Source organism: Anoplopoma fimbria, chromosome 24 (assembly GCF_027596085.1).
Source record: "Anoplopoma fimbria isolate UVic2021 breed Golden Eagle Sablefish chromosome 24, Afim_UVic_2022, whole genome shotgun sequence".
NCBI classification, from domain to species: Eukaryota; Metazoa; Chordata; class Actinopteri; order Perciformes; family Anoplopomatidae; genus Anoplopoma; species Anoplopoma fimbria.
This window is the reverse complement of record NC_072472.1, coordinates 519,623-535,165: the sequence shown is the minus strand read 5'-3', so window position 1 is coordinate 535,165 and position 15,543 is coordinate 519,623. Positions and strand designations below refer to the sequence as shown.

At 40.2% G+C, this 15,543-nt stretch overlaps 1 protein-coding gene across 1 annotated transcript; it reads left to right on the top strand.

Annotated features, from left to right (window-relative positions):
• Window positions 1-10,277: 10,277 nt before the first annotated feature.
• LOC129113797 (uncharacterized) lies at window positions 10,278-13,018 on the top strand. Its single transcript, XM_054626275.1, has 7 exons — window positions 10,278-10,393; window positions 10,717-10,911; window positions 11,367-11,503; window positions 11,588-11,656; window positions 11,756-11,823; window positions 12,491-12,599; window positions 12,882-13,018. The coding sequence occupies exons 1-7, from the start codon at window positions 10,278-10,280 to the stop codon at window positions 12,944-12,946; spliced, it is 759 nt and encodes a 252-aa protein (XP_054482250.1). The 3' UTR covers window positions 12,947-13,018.
• The last annotated feature ends 2,525 nt before the right edge of the window (window positions 13,019-15,543 follow it).

The following is a 15,543-nucleotide window of genomic DNA, read 5'->3' as shown; positions in this document are numbered from 1 at the left end:
CTATTACTAATACTACTGGTTAGATAGCAGCTGAAAAGTTAGATAGCAGCTTACTATTTATATTACTACTAGCTAGATAGCAACATAGTAGCTGACGAGCTTCATAGCAGCTTACTAGCTAGATAGCAGCTAACTATTACTATTACTACTAGCTGAATACCAGCTAACTATTTCTATTTCTACAAGCTAGATAGCAGCTAACTAGCTAGCTGGCTAGAAGCTGGCAGGCTGAGCATCAGCGACTGAATCTGACGGACTCGTTGGTCTCTCCGTTTAGGGAACTCAACTCATGTTGGACTATAAATAAAACTCTTGTGATTCAGTTTTCTGTCTAAATTATTACCAATAGATTACATTAAGAGACCTTTTCCTCCATTCCTCTCCATCCTACAGGTTTCCTAATGAATCGAAATGTGGAGCACATGATTTGACTGCCAGACATGTTTTTTTCATTATATAATGTTATTGACTCTCATCATCTCCTTGACTAGATTTGTTGTTAGATGTTTCTTTTATGATTTCTTGGATAATTGATGTCTGGTGGAGTTCCACTTCTGCGAGGAAAGAAAGAAACTGGATGAAAAGTTACAAAAGTTCTCAGAATTCTGAAATAGTAAAAAACAAATATTAATATGTACCGGTACTCGCTCAATATAACTAATTATCATTATATTGGTTGTTGTCAGATGTTGCAGCTCAAATTGGAGCTGGAACGAGCCAGAAATATGAAACTTTGCTAATTTGCAGAATGTGAAAAACAAAACTGTGAAATCAACTTTTGGGGGATTTTTACTCAGCAAACATCAAATGTGGTTTACAGCCATCTAGGACTCTAAGAACCATGAATAGAATGAGCAAGTAAAACAAAAAAACATGACGATCGTAAAACATGACATTGAAAAGTACAAAAATTAGCAGGAAATTATTTGTCAAGATATTTTCAAGCTGTGGTCAACCTTAACCACAGCTTGAAAATATCGTTTGTCAACCATCACACATTTTGGTAGAAAGCTTTTTGGGATGTAGAACATCCAAAACATTTTAAGCCACAACTACCACAAAGAGTAAAACCCTTTTCGTTTACCACAAAACGTCAGCTCTTAGATAAGATAAGATCATTTTATAATTTTATTAGTACGCAGGGACATTTGTAGGATTACAGCAGCAGAGTTGGTTCTGTACAAACACGATACATGAGTAGAAAAACAAGATTAAACAAGTATAATCAATAAGTAACCACACAGTAAATGTAAGAAATAATAGAAAAAAAACGTACACAGCAGACTCAATTGACAAAAATAATAATATTAACATTTTGTTAAATTTAAGAGTCACCATGATGGATTTCTTGCTAAGTTTTACTTTTGTTCACAGCATTCCCTGACTGAGATACATATTTATATTATTAACATGAATCTCCAAACATTCAGTTAATTGATTATTTAATTCAAATCAATTTAGTTTTTTTTTCCCCTCAATATTCTGATGAAAAATAAAACATCACGTTGTGTCTCATGTGACCTTCTACGGAGTTTGTTTTTCTTGTTTTTCTGATACAACATAAACAGCTGCAGAGCACCAGCAGCTACCCACAATGCACCGGGGCAGCGTTGTCACAGATTGAGTCAGAAGCCAGAATAGTCGCCTCATTGTGTCACTGAGATGCAGAATAATGTGAGCTGAGTGATGTTTCCTCTGAATAAAGTTCAACTCTGACGATACAATGAAACACAGAAACGGCCCAGAAGGTTCAGGAAATATAAAATACAATGAATAATAAATGTTTACCCAGCAGTTTCATGTCTGGAAGGCAGAAGAAGAAGAAGTTTGAGTCAAACACAAACTTTATTCAGAGGAAACGGGAGAGAATCATTCCTGGAGTTCTGTTTATTAATAATAAAGTATTACAGCGTTTGTTTTGAGTCTTTTCATGACAACGAATATAATCATTTAACAAACTAAACTAATTATATTTCATGACAACATTTAAGATACTAAGTCAACTGTATTTTTGTCAGAATTATGACTTAGTCAAACTTAGTCAAACTTACTAAAATAGAACAGAAACGTCAAAAGTCAAAATATATTATTCTAAGAGAATTAATTGAAGGAGACGTTTTAGGTCTCTATGCTAAGCTAAGCTGTTCCTACTAGTCTCTATGCTAAGCTAAGCTGTTCCTTCTAAGCTATGCTAAGCTAAGATGTTCCTACCAGTCTCTATGCTAAGCTAAGCTGTTCCTACCAGTCTCTATGCTAAGCTAGGCTGTTCCTACCAGTCTCTATGCTAAGCTAAGCTGTTCCTACCAGTCTCTATGCTAAACTAAGCTGTTCCTACCAGTCTCTATGCTAAGCTAAGCTGTTCCTACCAGTCTCTATGCTAAGCTAAACTGTTCCTACCAGTCTCTATGCTAAGCTAGGCTGTTCCTACCAGTCTCTATGCTAAGCTAAGCTGTTCCTACCAGTCTCTATGCTAAGCTAAACTGTTCCTACCAGTCTCTATGCTAAGCTAAACTGTTCCTACCAGTCTATATGCTAAACTAAGCTGTTCCTACCAGTCTCTATGCTAAGCTAAACTGTTCCTACCAGTCTCTATGCTAAGCTAAGCTGTTCCTACCAGTCTCTATGCTAAGCTAGGCTGTTCCTACCAGTCTCTATGCTAAGCTAGGCTGTTCCTACCAGTCTCTATGCTAAGCTAAGCTGTTCCTACCAGTCTCTATGCTAAGCTAAACTGTTCCTACCAGACTCTATGCTAAGCTAAGCTGTTCCTACCAGTCTATATGCTAAGCTAAACTGTTTCTAACAGTCTCTATGCTAAGCTAAGCTGTTCCTACCAGTCTCTATGCTAAGCTAGGCTGTTCCTACCACTCTCTATGCTAAGCTAGGCTGTTCCTACCAGTCTCTCTCTGCTAAACTAAGCTGTTCCTACTAGTCTCTATGCTAAGCTAAGCTGTTCCTTCTAAGCTATGCTAAGCTAGGCTGTTCCTACCAGTCTCTATGCTAAGCTAGGCTGTTCCTACCAGTCTCTTAGCTAAATTAAGCTGTTGCTGCCATCCTCTATGCTAAGCTAAGCTAACCAGACATGGGAGTGGTCGTAGAGGATTTACCTGCGTGTTGAGCGGTTCCTTCAGCTCTCCGTCTGTGAATCCTCAGGTGTGTGTGTTCTCACAGAGGTCAGTCTTCTGATGGGATTTCCTGCTGTGACCTTTGACCTCCTGCAGCACAAACCAGTCTCCATAGAAGGAGCAGAAGCCGTATTGAAACGGAATGATTTATTTCTGTGAGAAGTCAAGGAATGAACGTTAAAATGTCAGCAGACGTCTCTCCTCCACGCTGCGACCCTGAATTATTAACTGCCAGGCTAAAAATGGCAACCCGCCCCTTTAAGTATCAGCAGTACATTCCTGAGGTTACAACTTTCACAGATTCTCTACTTTCTGCTGTCGACACAAACAAACGGCCTCTTCACATGGATTTCATATAGCACAACTCATTTAGCATCTAAACTTTAACTCTTCTTCTGGTCAAGATAGTTGAGTTTCAGCTCATTTTAAAGTAAAAACACATATATCGGATTATATCAGGATACTTTAATTATCCCCGGGAGGAATGCACTGAAACACAAATATCTGGACCAGAAGAAAAAATATGGAAGATTTTTTTTTTTCTCTTATCTTCATTTTCTTTCTTCATTCTTGTTTTTGTAATGTTTGTTTGAAATTTTGTTTAGTTTAGTTTAGTTTAGTTTAGTTTAGTTTGGTTTTTTATTTTATTTTCTCTCAGTTAATTTTTAAAAATTATATTATAAGACGTTGGAACCTTCCATTACAGAATACTTCACATTCTTCTGAAATATAAAAAATCACTAAAAATGAGGCGACCTCTGGTTTTCAGTGGACGATCGTTATCATACACAATAAATATCACAGAGTGTATTTTGATCCTCCTGCAGCGGCTCTCACAGAACTCGGAGCACTCGGTCCTCCTCCGCTCCAGATGGAGATGAGTTATGGAGGAGAGCAGCAGACGCTCCTACAGCTGGTGGATGAGAGGAGGAGGAAGAGGAGGAGGAGGTGAGGAGGAGGAGGAGGAGGAGGAGGAGGAGGAGGGAGCTCTCCACCAAGAGAAGTGGCATGTTATTATGTAACCCTTTAAATTCCTGCTGAACATTCTCCAAATCACCCATCAGGTTTCAGATGGATTTACTTTTACTTCTAATCAAAACAGGCTGCAGAGGAATTAAAGATCTCTTCTTATGAAAGAATAAATATTTGTAAGAAGCTGCAGAGGAACATTCTGGTCTCTAACTTCATTCACTCTGAAACACTAAACTTGGTGAAATTTACATGATCTACACGTTACATAACGGGATGATTCAGAGGAGAAAGAGAGCAGGTTTAGTGATGAAGATGAGGATGAGGAGGATGAGTAGGTGATGCTGAGCATGAGGAGGAGAATGATGAAGATGATGAAGATGAGGTCCAGCTGGAGTCTGAAGTAGATGGTGAATCACATGTTTTTTTCCTTAAAAAGATCTCGAACGGGCAAAGACACACAAACTGAAACACACACACACACACACACACACACACACACACACACACACACACACACACACACACACACACACACACACACACACACACACACACACACACACACAACACACACACACACACAAACACACACACACACACACAGTGTCTATGACTTCTTCAGACTATTTTTAATCTTCGATGAGACATTTCAGAACTTTATGACAGCGTCCATTTTTCATTTTTTTTCCTCTATTTCTTCTTCTTCTTCTTCTTCTTCTTCTTCTTCTTCTTCTTCTTCTTCTTCTTCTTCTGCTTCTTCACATGAAAAGAATCATAAAAAAACACAAAAAGGCTTCTTCATCAGTAAAGATGTTTAGCTTTGTTTGTATATATATTATTATATAATATGAAGCATTGAAACAGCAGATCCCAGTGATGGTGGACAAACAGACTGGTTGTGCTCCGTCACAAAGTCATTGACTTCACTCTGATCCGTTTAAAGGCTCATCTCACACCAATAACAGACTCTGTAGACGTCTTCATCGTCTACAGAGTCATGATCATAAAGTCACACATCAATAAACTGTGAGGAGGAATAACATGAACGGCTCAGCTACGACCTCTGACCTTCAGAATAAAAGCTGCTGTGGATTGAGAGAGTTCAAACCTCGATTCCATAAAAATCAAAAGAGATTAAAAGAAAACAAACAGCCAGGACAGCCTTCCTCATTCCTCATCCTCGTCTCCTTGTCTCCTCCTCCCCTCTCACTGGGCCAAACTGGACGAAACTAGGCCGCTGTTAGCTGATATGTGTGTAACATGTTCTTATCTGGGCGCTGTTAGCTGATATGTGTCTAACATGTTCTTATCTGGGCGCTGTTAGCTGATATGTGTGTAACATGTTCTTATCTGGGCGCTGTTAGCTGATATGTGTGTAACATGTTCTTATCTGGGCGCTGTTAGCTGATATGTGTGTAACATGTTCTTATCTGGGCGCTGTTAGCTGATATGTGTGGAACATGTTCTTATCTGGGCGCTGTTAGCTGATATGTGTGGAACATGTTCTTATCTGGGCGCTGTTAGATGATGATATGTGTGTTAACATGTTCTTATCTGGGCGCTGTTAGCTGATATGTGTGGAACATGTTCTTATCTGGGCGCTGTTAGCTGATATGTGTGGAACATGTTCTTATCTGGGCGCTGTTAGCTGATATGTGTGGAACATGTTCTTATCTGGGCGCTGTTAGCTGATATGTGTGTAACATGTTCTTATCTGGGCGCTGTTAGCTGATATGTGTGGAACATGTTCTTATCTGGGCGCTGTTAGCTGATATGTGTGGAACATGTTCTTATCTGGGCGCTGTTAGATGATATGTGTGTAACATGTTCTTATATGGGCGCTGTTAGATGCTGTTATGATATGTGTAACATGTTCTTATCTGGGCGCTGTTAGATGATATGTGTCTAACGTTCTTATCTGGGCGCTGTTAGATGATATGTGTGGAACATGTTCTTATATGGGCGCTGTTAGATGATATGTGTGTAACATGTTCTTATATGGGCGCTGTTAGCACTCCATACATGATCACAGGAACAAAAACCTGAAGGACTGTTTAAGTTGGGAATGTATGTCCCCCACAGGAAGACTTCAGCTCTAATTTTAAGAAAACACTCGTGTGATATTTTCTCCAGATCAAAAAATGAAAATCAAAATATATTCAGATTGTTGTTGTAAAACCATAAAACAATCTCATGTTTGATTTAAAGATGTGTAAACCTTCATTTTATTTATACATAAACACATCCTCCACCTATCTTCACCGAGAAAACTGTATCGCTCTACTTTAACTACTGTCATCTACACATTTAATGCAACAAGATGTCTGGTTCTCCACCATACTCTCCATGAACCACTGGACATGATCCACGACGGCTTCCTCTGGAGATGAATGTGGGTTTATAAAGGGTTGAATCTATTTGTGTCAAAGTCACTCTTCGATGTTTAGACGTCTGGTTTTAACAGGTCCTGGATCAGCTGAGCTTTGATGTGAAGTGGTTGAAAAAGGCAGCTGTAAAAAGTTACAAGTGCTCTCAGGAATCTGTGCTTTAAAGTGCTTCTTCATATATAAATATATATATATGAATATATATTTAACACACAGCTGCATATAAACACTTAAACACTATATGATAGATACCATCCAGCAACAAAAAATATATATACATATAATAACTATTTAATAATAATAATACCAATTATATAAATTATTATTATTAAATATATTAATAATAATGTTAATAATCATGATTATAGATACATTAAAGTGTTACAAATTTTACAATTTAGTTAAATAAATAAAGTGTGTAGCCCCGCCCTAAAGCATCCCCTGCTTTATGGTCTGTTTGACTCTAAATGGAGCATCATTTACTAAATGAACATCATGCTGTATTGAAGAAGACTGCTGTATTGAAGAAGACTTGAAACTAGAGATTGAGACCATAAACTCATGTTTACAATGTTTACTGAGGGAATAAATCAAGAGAGAAGTAGAGTCATTTTCTCATAGACTTCTATACAACCAGAGGAGTCGCCCCCTGGTGGACAGCAGAGAGAATGCAGCTTTAACACATGAAGCTCTGGCTTCACTTTAAAGAGCTGGAGGTCGTCTCCTGGGTGAAACAATTTATTTGATAAGAATTATAAGAAAAGCTCCTCAGAGCGTGTGTGTGTGTGTGTGTGTGTGTGTGTGTGTGTGTGTGTGTGTGTGTGTGTGTGTGTGTGTGTGTGTGTGTGTGTGTGTGTGTGTCCTCTGTTAGTGTTTCGGTTCCTTCCAGCTCTCTGATTGATCTCCTGCATCACTCCTCTCTTTTTCTTTCAGTGTGTGTCGTTGTGTTTCTCTCTGAAGGTGATTTCATCCAAACCGTCGTCATTGAAGCACAGAAGAGAAGCTGGTGTTTACACACTTCACAGTGGGGTCTTTGAACGTCACCTCCTCTGGATCAGATCCAACAGCTCTCAGGTCCTTCAGAGACACTCCAGCGTTTCCATCTCAGCACCTGAAGAAGACGCCTGGAGGCCTCCAGACCAAACACCTGGACCAGCTGCTGGAGTCTGTTCCAGGGTTTAAAGGATCACGTGATCCTCTGAGAGCAGCTCAACATGTGATCAACATCCAATCACAGTCACTCACTGGAGGGCAGCGTTCTGACACATCTCATGGTCTTCATCAGCACATGGTTGTGATGGTCATGTGAGGCAGACTGTGAGAAGTGTTGAAAGCTGCTGAATAAAGCTGGTAAGTGGATCTTGATCTTATATATTTTAATTACGATGACACATTATAAATATAATTATATAAATATATATTTACTCTCTCTACTTGTTCAGGAGTCAACCGGTGCTGAAGGGAGCTAACAGGAGCTAATGTGGGCGGCTGTGGCGTAGTGGAGAGCAGGGTAGCTCTCCAATCAGAGGGTCGGTGGTTCGATACCCGGCTTCGGCAGTCGATGTGTCCTTGGGCAAGACACTTAACCCCAAGTTGCTCCTGAAGGCCATCGGTGTGGACTGATGATGAATGTTAGTTAGAGTCTGATGGTGGCACCTTGATGGTAGCCTGTCATCAGTGTGTGAATGGGTGAATGATATGTAACATACTACTGACTGTAAGTCGCTTTGGAGAAAAGCCTCTGCTACATGACTGTAATGTAATGTAATGGAGGAGCTCATGTGGGCTCCTCCATTAGTACCATTTAGTTTTGTGTAAAACCCTACAGTGAACTACATCTCTCGCACTAGCTAGCTAGCTAACGTAGCTCTGTTCCAGATGTTACGTTATCTTACCAGATGTGTTTTATCAGAGACTCTTTTCATCAGCCGGGAAGAGAAAGAACATAAACACATATGGATATATATTCTGAAATGAGGTCAACATGGTCAACAGGAAGGGGCGGGGCTTCACCTCTCCATACATTATTAACGAATCTGTGCAAACATCTGATATAAAGGCCTCTTCCTCCTCTTCCTCCTCTTCCTCCTCTTCACCTGTCCGTTCATCAAACCTCATGTCAGATCCACTCGAGCGCAAATTAGCATCCAGGCTAACTACAGATGCTAATGCCATTATGCTAATGAGGCCATCAGTCATTAACGAGCTTCCTGCTAACGAGTCTGAGGCTTTTTAGCATGAAACTAATTAGCAAAATGCTAATGTGTCGCTGAAAGGCTCAACAGCACTCGATTCATATAAAAGACTGTGTGTGTGTGTGTGTGTGTGTGTGTGTGTTAGTGTGTGTGTGTGTGTTGTGTGTGTGTGTGTGTTGTGTGTGTGTGTGTGTGTGTGTGTGTGTGTGTGTGTGTGTGTGTGTGTGTGTGTGTGTGTGTTGTGTGTGTGTGTGTGTGTGTGTGTGTGTGTGTGTGTGTGTGTGTTGTGTGTGTGTGTGTGTGTGTGTGTGTGTGTGTGTTAGTGTGTGTGTGTGTGTGTGTGTGTGTGTGTGTGTGTGTGTGTGTGTGAGTGTTGTTTTTAAAGCAGAGACACAGACGGTCACTTAGAGGAGGAACGATCAATGTATTAACAGCGGCGGTCCACAGACAGGAAGCTGAAGTCATCCGGTCAGAGGTCGGAGCGTGGAGACAGAGCCAGCTGTCGTCATGGCAACGGCCATTAAGATGACATCAGCATGTGTCAACGTGTCAGTTTGAAACTTCTTCGTCTCTGTGAGGTTAAGTATCTCCTCTCCTCAGAAGGGGTCGGAGGTCAGTTGTTCTCCTCACTCCTCGTCTCCTCTCTCCTCGTCTAATCTCCTCATCTCCTCGTCTCCTCTCTACTCTCTCCTTGTCTCCTCTCTACTTGTCTCCTCGTCTCTTTCTCCTCACTCCTCATCTCCTCTCTCCTCGTCTCCTCTCTCCTCGTCTCTTTCTCCTCACTCCTCGTCTCCTCTCTCCTCGTCTCTTTCTCCTCACTCCTCGTCTCCTCTCTCCTCGTCTCTTTCTCCTCTCCTCTCTCCTCGTCTCCTCTCTACTCTCTCCTCGTCTCCTGTCTCCTCTCCACTCGTCTCCTCTCTCCTTGTCTGCACAGTGAAAACCTCAGTAATGAAGTTGTTCTCTTCTCTCCTCGTCTCCTCTCTACTTGTCTCCTCGTCTCCTCTCTCCTCATCTCCTCTCTCCTCGTCTCCTCTCTCCTCTCTCTCACCGTCTCCTCTCTCCTCGTCTAATCTCCTCATCTCCACCTCCCCTCTCCACTCGTCTCCTCTCTCCTTGTCTGCACAGTGAAAACCTCAGTAATAAAGTCTAAGTGTGTTCAAACATTCAGAGGTCAGAGGTCAGTTGTTCTCGTCTTTTCTCCTTTCTCCTCTCTCCCCAACTACTCTCCCCTCGCCTCCTCGTCTCTTTCTCCTCATCTCATCTCCTCATCTCCTCATCTCCTCCTCTCCTCCTCGTCTCCTCTCTCCTTGTCTGCACAGTGAGAACCTCAGTAATAAAGTCTAAGTGTGTTCAAACATTCAGAGGTCAGAGGTCAGTTGTTCTTGGACGCTCTTCTGCTCTGAGATGATTTTGTTTCTCATTCCTCTCTAATCACATTCCTGCTGCTGGAAATATAAATACTTCATGATATATTTGTACAACGTATTGAAGTGGAGTTCTGATCATCTGTTTCATATTTTGGTTCTGAACAACAGACTCATGAAGTATTTTACTGAAGTGAGACTAAGTGACTCTTTTCTGTCCAGTCTATTAATATCAGGATGGAAAAAGGAAGTTGCATCACAGAGTCGTCTCCGGCCGTCCGTCCATCAGTCTGTCTGCAGGACGCTCAACAACATGCTGCTTCTCCTCACCTTCAGCGGAGTCCTCCTCACAGGTGAGTGTGGACAGAATGATAGAAACACTGGGAAGTTACACTGGACGTTCTAGAGACGTGTTCCTCATAAAGGAACGCCGTTTAGAGTTTGAGAAATATTCAAGGAGTCTGAAGAACATGTGAGGAGGAGGAGGGGAGGAGGAGGAGGAGGAGGGGGATTAGTAGAGTTCTGATGTGAGTCCAGTTTCATGTCTCTCAGTTGGACACGGGGGTTTTCTCCTTCACTTCCTCACAGTCTGATCACAGCGTCACCTGGTGGACGTCAGAGGAGCTGCAGCTCAAAGCACCAGAGTCTGACGGGGGTGTTTGTGTTTGAGCCACAGTCGGCGTGTCGGCCGTCACCACGGAGACGGTGGTGGGCGTGGCCGGGAGCACGGTGACGCTGCCATGTCACGCCGAGGCCGTGAGTCAGGGAGGAGTGGAGGTGTGCTGGGGCGGGGCCAACCATCACTGTTCACCTGCCAAGACATGGTGATCCACGCCGCCGGAGACCGGCCCACATACAGGAAGTCACTCAGGTACCACGAGTAAAAAGTACAATATGTACCTCTGAGGTGTAGTACAGTAAAGAGAACAATATGTACCTCTGAGGTGTAGTACAGTAAAGAGAACAATATGTACCTCTGAGGTGTAGTACAGCCTTTACGTCATACTGGCGTTATGTTGATTATAAACTGTTCACGTCAACATTCAGTTCTTAACTTCAAACGCTCCGATGTGTCTGAAAACCAAACAGCAGCCAGAGGGTTCTAGAAGGACTGAACATCTGTAACATGTGAGGTGTTCTGAGAACCAGAACCAGGACTGAGCGGGTCAGACTTTCAGAACCTGCTGCAGTAAAATGAGAGGTTTACAGATGCAGTACCACTTCTGTCCACAGGGACCGCCAGAATCAACGCTAAATGAAAGTTCCTTTATTGGCTTTAATGAAAACATCATACAAATGAAAATGCGAAGGTTCTGTGTTCTGCAGGTTCTCCGTGTCCTCGTCCTCGTCTCTGACCATCTTCGGCTCTCGACCGTCGGACGCTGGTTTCTATCACTGCAGAGTTCTGCTGGCCGGTCTGTTCAACGACCAGACGACCAGCGTTCACCTCATCCTCATCCAGCGTACGTTAGACCTCTGCTCTCATGCGTCACTGCTTTTAGCTTCACGCTGACCGGAGACGCTTCTGTCCGTCTGTCCTCCTGCAGCTCGCTCTGATGTCTCTGACTCATCAGACGGAGACGATGACGGGAACCTGAACGCACCACACACGCCAGGTGAGCACAGGACGGACCTCCAGGTGGAGAAACACCCGCAGAGAAACTCTGTTCATATGCTCAGCATTTTATTTTGAAAATCCCTCATCTGAATGACAGGTTACATCACATGGGGAAGTGATGTCACGGGGGAGAACTCCACGGGGCCAATGGAGCCGCTGGTTCAGGTGACAAAGACGCTTTACAGTGATAACCTGAATGATACACATTATTACCTTTATTATACTTATATTAAGGATTATAAATAATGTATATATTTATAAGAGACCTCTGCCTTCGGTCTCTAAAAATACATTTGAAGAACTCAACAGTGACGTCTCTTTGTAGACTTATTTTCTACTGAACTAAACCCGCCGACCGTATCACCACACAGAAGGAAGTGTGCTTCTACACCAGATGTTGATGTTCTGAAAGTGAAGTCAGAGCTTCATGTGTTAGAGCTGCATTCTCTCTCCTGTCCACCAGGGGGCGACTCTTCTGGTTGTATAGAAGTCTATGAGAAAATGACTCTACTTCTCTCTTGATTTATTCCCTCAGTAAACATTGTAAACATGAGTTTATGGTCTCAATCTCTAGTTTCAAGTCTTCTTCAATACAGCATGATGTTCATTTAGTAAATGATGCTCCATTTAGAGTCAAACAGACCATAAAGCAGGGGATGCTTTAGGGCGGGGCTACACACTGATTGACAGGTCGCTAACGTTATGTTGCTCTCCACTGAGCTAGCTTATGTTAAGAACTGTCCCTTTAATACCTTAATGAACCTAGATGTTCGTCGCCGTTGGTCCGTGGTTACCGTGGCAACAGAGGAGTAAACTGTTTGTTTGTTGACAGTCGTCGGTGAATCAGCAGCAGGTCAACAGTCTGCAGAGCTTCCTCGGAAACACACTGAGAGTCTCCTTCATCATCTTCATTCCTGCACTGCTGCTGACTGCTGCTTACGGTCAGCACACACACACACACACACACACACACACACACACACACACACACACACACACACACAGCCGCTCTCTGATTGGCTGTCAGTGAAATCCCTTGCTTCCTTTCCTGTCTCCTCTCCTGCCTTTATGAAAGGAAAGTCCATGAAACCGAACGATGAGCCGATCTTAAACATATTTAAAAGTACTTTCACACAGTCATCTACTAATAAGTGTGTGTGTGTGTGTGTGTGTGTGTGTGTGTGTGTGTGTGTGTGTGTGTGTGTGTGTGTGTGTGTGTGCAGGTGTTTGGAGGTCAGAGAGCAACAGGAGGAGCCAATCAGAGGAGGAGGAGAACAGCTCTGTGTAAACAGGAAGTCACTGTAATGTGTTTTTATTTCTCCTGAATCAACGAGTCATCACGTGACTCACCTTTTATTAAAACAACATCAGCTTTGAACAAGAAACCTAAACTGGATCCTTGTGATTATTCTGATGATATTCATACATTAATATCTCAGTGTGAGTTTTAATTAAGAACACACTCGTTTACTTTTGTCTCTCTTTCTGTCTTCAGGTTCTAAACTCTTTATGAAACGTTAACGGATGAATGAGAGCTTCAGGTTCAACAGGAGAACTGGTTTATATCAGGATGTAGAGTCAAAAAGATGTTTCTGTAAATATTCTACCCTTTGATTTAAAGTCTACTTTAAACCTCACATCAGCTATATTGTTTCTACAGCTTTGATTTTTACTTCATAACTATTTAACCAATTTTATTTAAAAAGAATTCTCAGTGTAGTGGATGAAAAGCTCTTTTTAACTTTCGAATGGAGTCATGAAAGTGAACAGAAGCAACAACATGAAGTAAATTATTAATAATTAACTAGACACAAGTAACGTTGTGAAGTAATTGACCGTTGATGTGATCTATAGCGCCCTCTAGAGAGTGCAGTGATCATTACAGCGACTAATTCATCAGTTAATAAACAAACAAATAGCTTCATGAAGAAATGTTACAATAAGTACCCACACATAATGAATATTTGGATTGATGATTAAAGAATAAACAAAAAATAACATCTTAAACAGATATATGAGAGACATTACACAATAATTAATGATTTAAACAGAGACTGTAAATTCATTAGTGATAGACAAGGATTGATTTTTAAGTTAAGATATGACAAAAGTTAAGATATAACAAAAGTTAAGATATAACAAAAGTTAATTTTACTTCATCTTAATGTTCTGTTACATTTCTGTTTGGCTGTTTATTATCCTCTGTGGACCACAGAGTCTAAATGTCCTCGTTTTCTGTCATTTGACAAAACGTGGAAACAGCGCCAAGAGCTCATAGAGTTACACGATGTGGCCACAGACGGTACTGCAGTCGGCAGTGATTCTTTAAAATGTTAAAATCAACTCATCTTTTATCATTAATGTGTAACAAAAAATTTACATCTGTCATCATGAATAATCAGTTGATTTCACATTATATTTTTCTTTATTTTTATTTCAAAAATGAATTTTAACATCGTAAGAAGTCATAAGAACTAATTATCTGAGTTTAGTTCAGTTATTATAGATATAGTTGACATTTCTACAGGTGTTTTACAAAGAACCAGCTCACCTGGTTTACTGTGTTTACCTTCATCAGTGTGTTTGTCCTTCTCTTTCTTATTCAGGCTGTAATGAAGACTGCAGCCTGCAGGGGGCGCAATAGCATTAAAAATAACATTGTTGGCATTCGTATTATTATTTACATTAATTAAATCATTATTATTATGTTTAATTTAATAATTTTAGGGGAATAAATATGTGACCTAATTTTTTATTTTGCTTTCATTATGGCAGAGACATTACATGTGAAAAATCAAGTAACTGAATTATTACACATTCGTCACATATTCATCATTAATGTAAATACATCTACAATTACATAGAGATATGGGATGAAATACTAAAATGAATTCTTGGCCCCGGACAAAACTTTAACTTTCTTTTAAATTGTTAAAAATTCAGTTTGAGCTTCAGATATTTCATACAGTGTGGAGCTCAGCTGTCCTTCTTTCAGCTTCTGATGAACTGAAAGTCAGAGTCCAAGGATTAAATAACAGGAAGCTAGCACCAGCTAATGCTGCCAACAGGAAGACATCTCTGACCACATGTTCACAGATTAGACTGACAGTTATACGCCTCATGAAACGTGTGAAGCTCATGAAAATCACTCAAAAGAGCAAGTCAAGTTGTTTTGTTATGTGACGTTATTTTTTTTATGTTATGTTATGTTATTTTATGTTATGTTGTGTTATGTTATGTTATATTATGTTATGTTATTTTATGTTATTTTATGTTATGTTATGTTATTTTATGTTGTGTTATGTTATGTTATTTTATGTTATGTTGTGTTATGTTATGTTATGTTCTGTTATATTATGTTATTTTTGTTATGTTATGTTATGTTATGTTATATTGTGTTATGTTATGTTATTTTATGTTATGTTATATTTTGTTATGTTATATTATGTTATGTTATGTTATGTTATGTTATGTTATGTTATATTATGTTATTTTTGTTATGTTATGTTATTTTATGTTATGTTATTTTATGTTATGTTATATTATGTTATTTTATGTTATTTATGTTATATTATGTTTATTTTATGTTATGTTATGTTATGTTATATTTTGTTATGTTATATTTTGTTATGTTATTTTATGTTATGTTATGTTGTCTTATTTTATTTTATGTTGTGTTACTTTACGCTATGTTTTGTTACTTTATGTCATGTTATATTTAAGAATGTTATGTGACCACCAGAGTTGTCCCTTGTCCTCAATCCCATATTTCTTTGTTTCTCTCTTAAATCGTCTCTTTTGCATCTTCTCTCAAACCAGATTGTTTTCTTCTTCTCTTTGAAGTAGCAGCAGATCATTTTTTACAGTGTGCAGTGGTGACTGAGT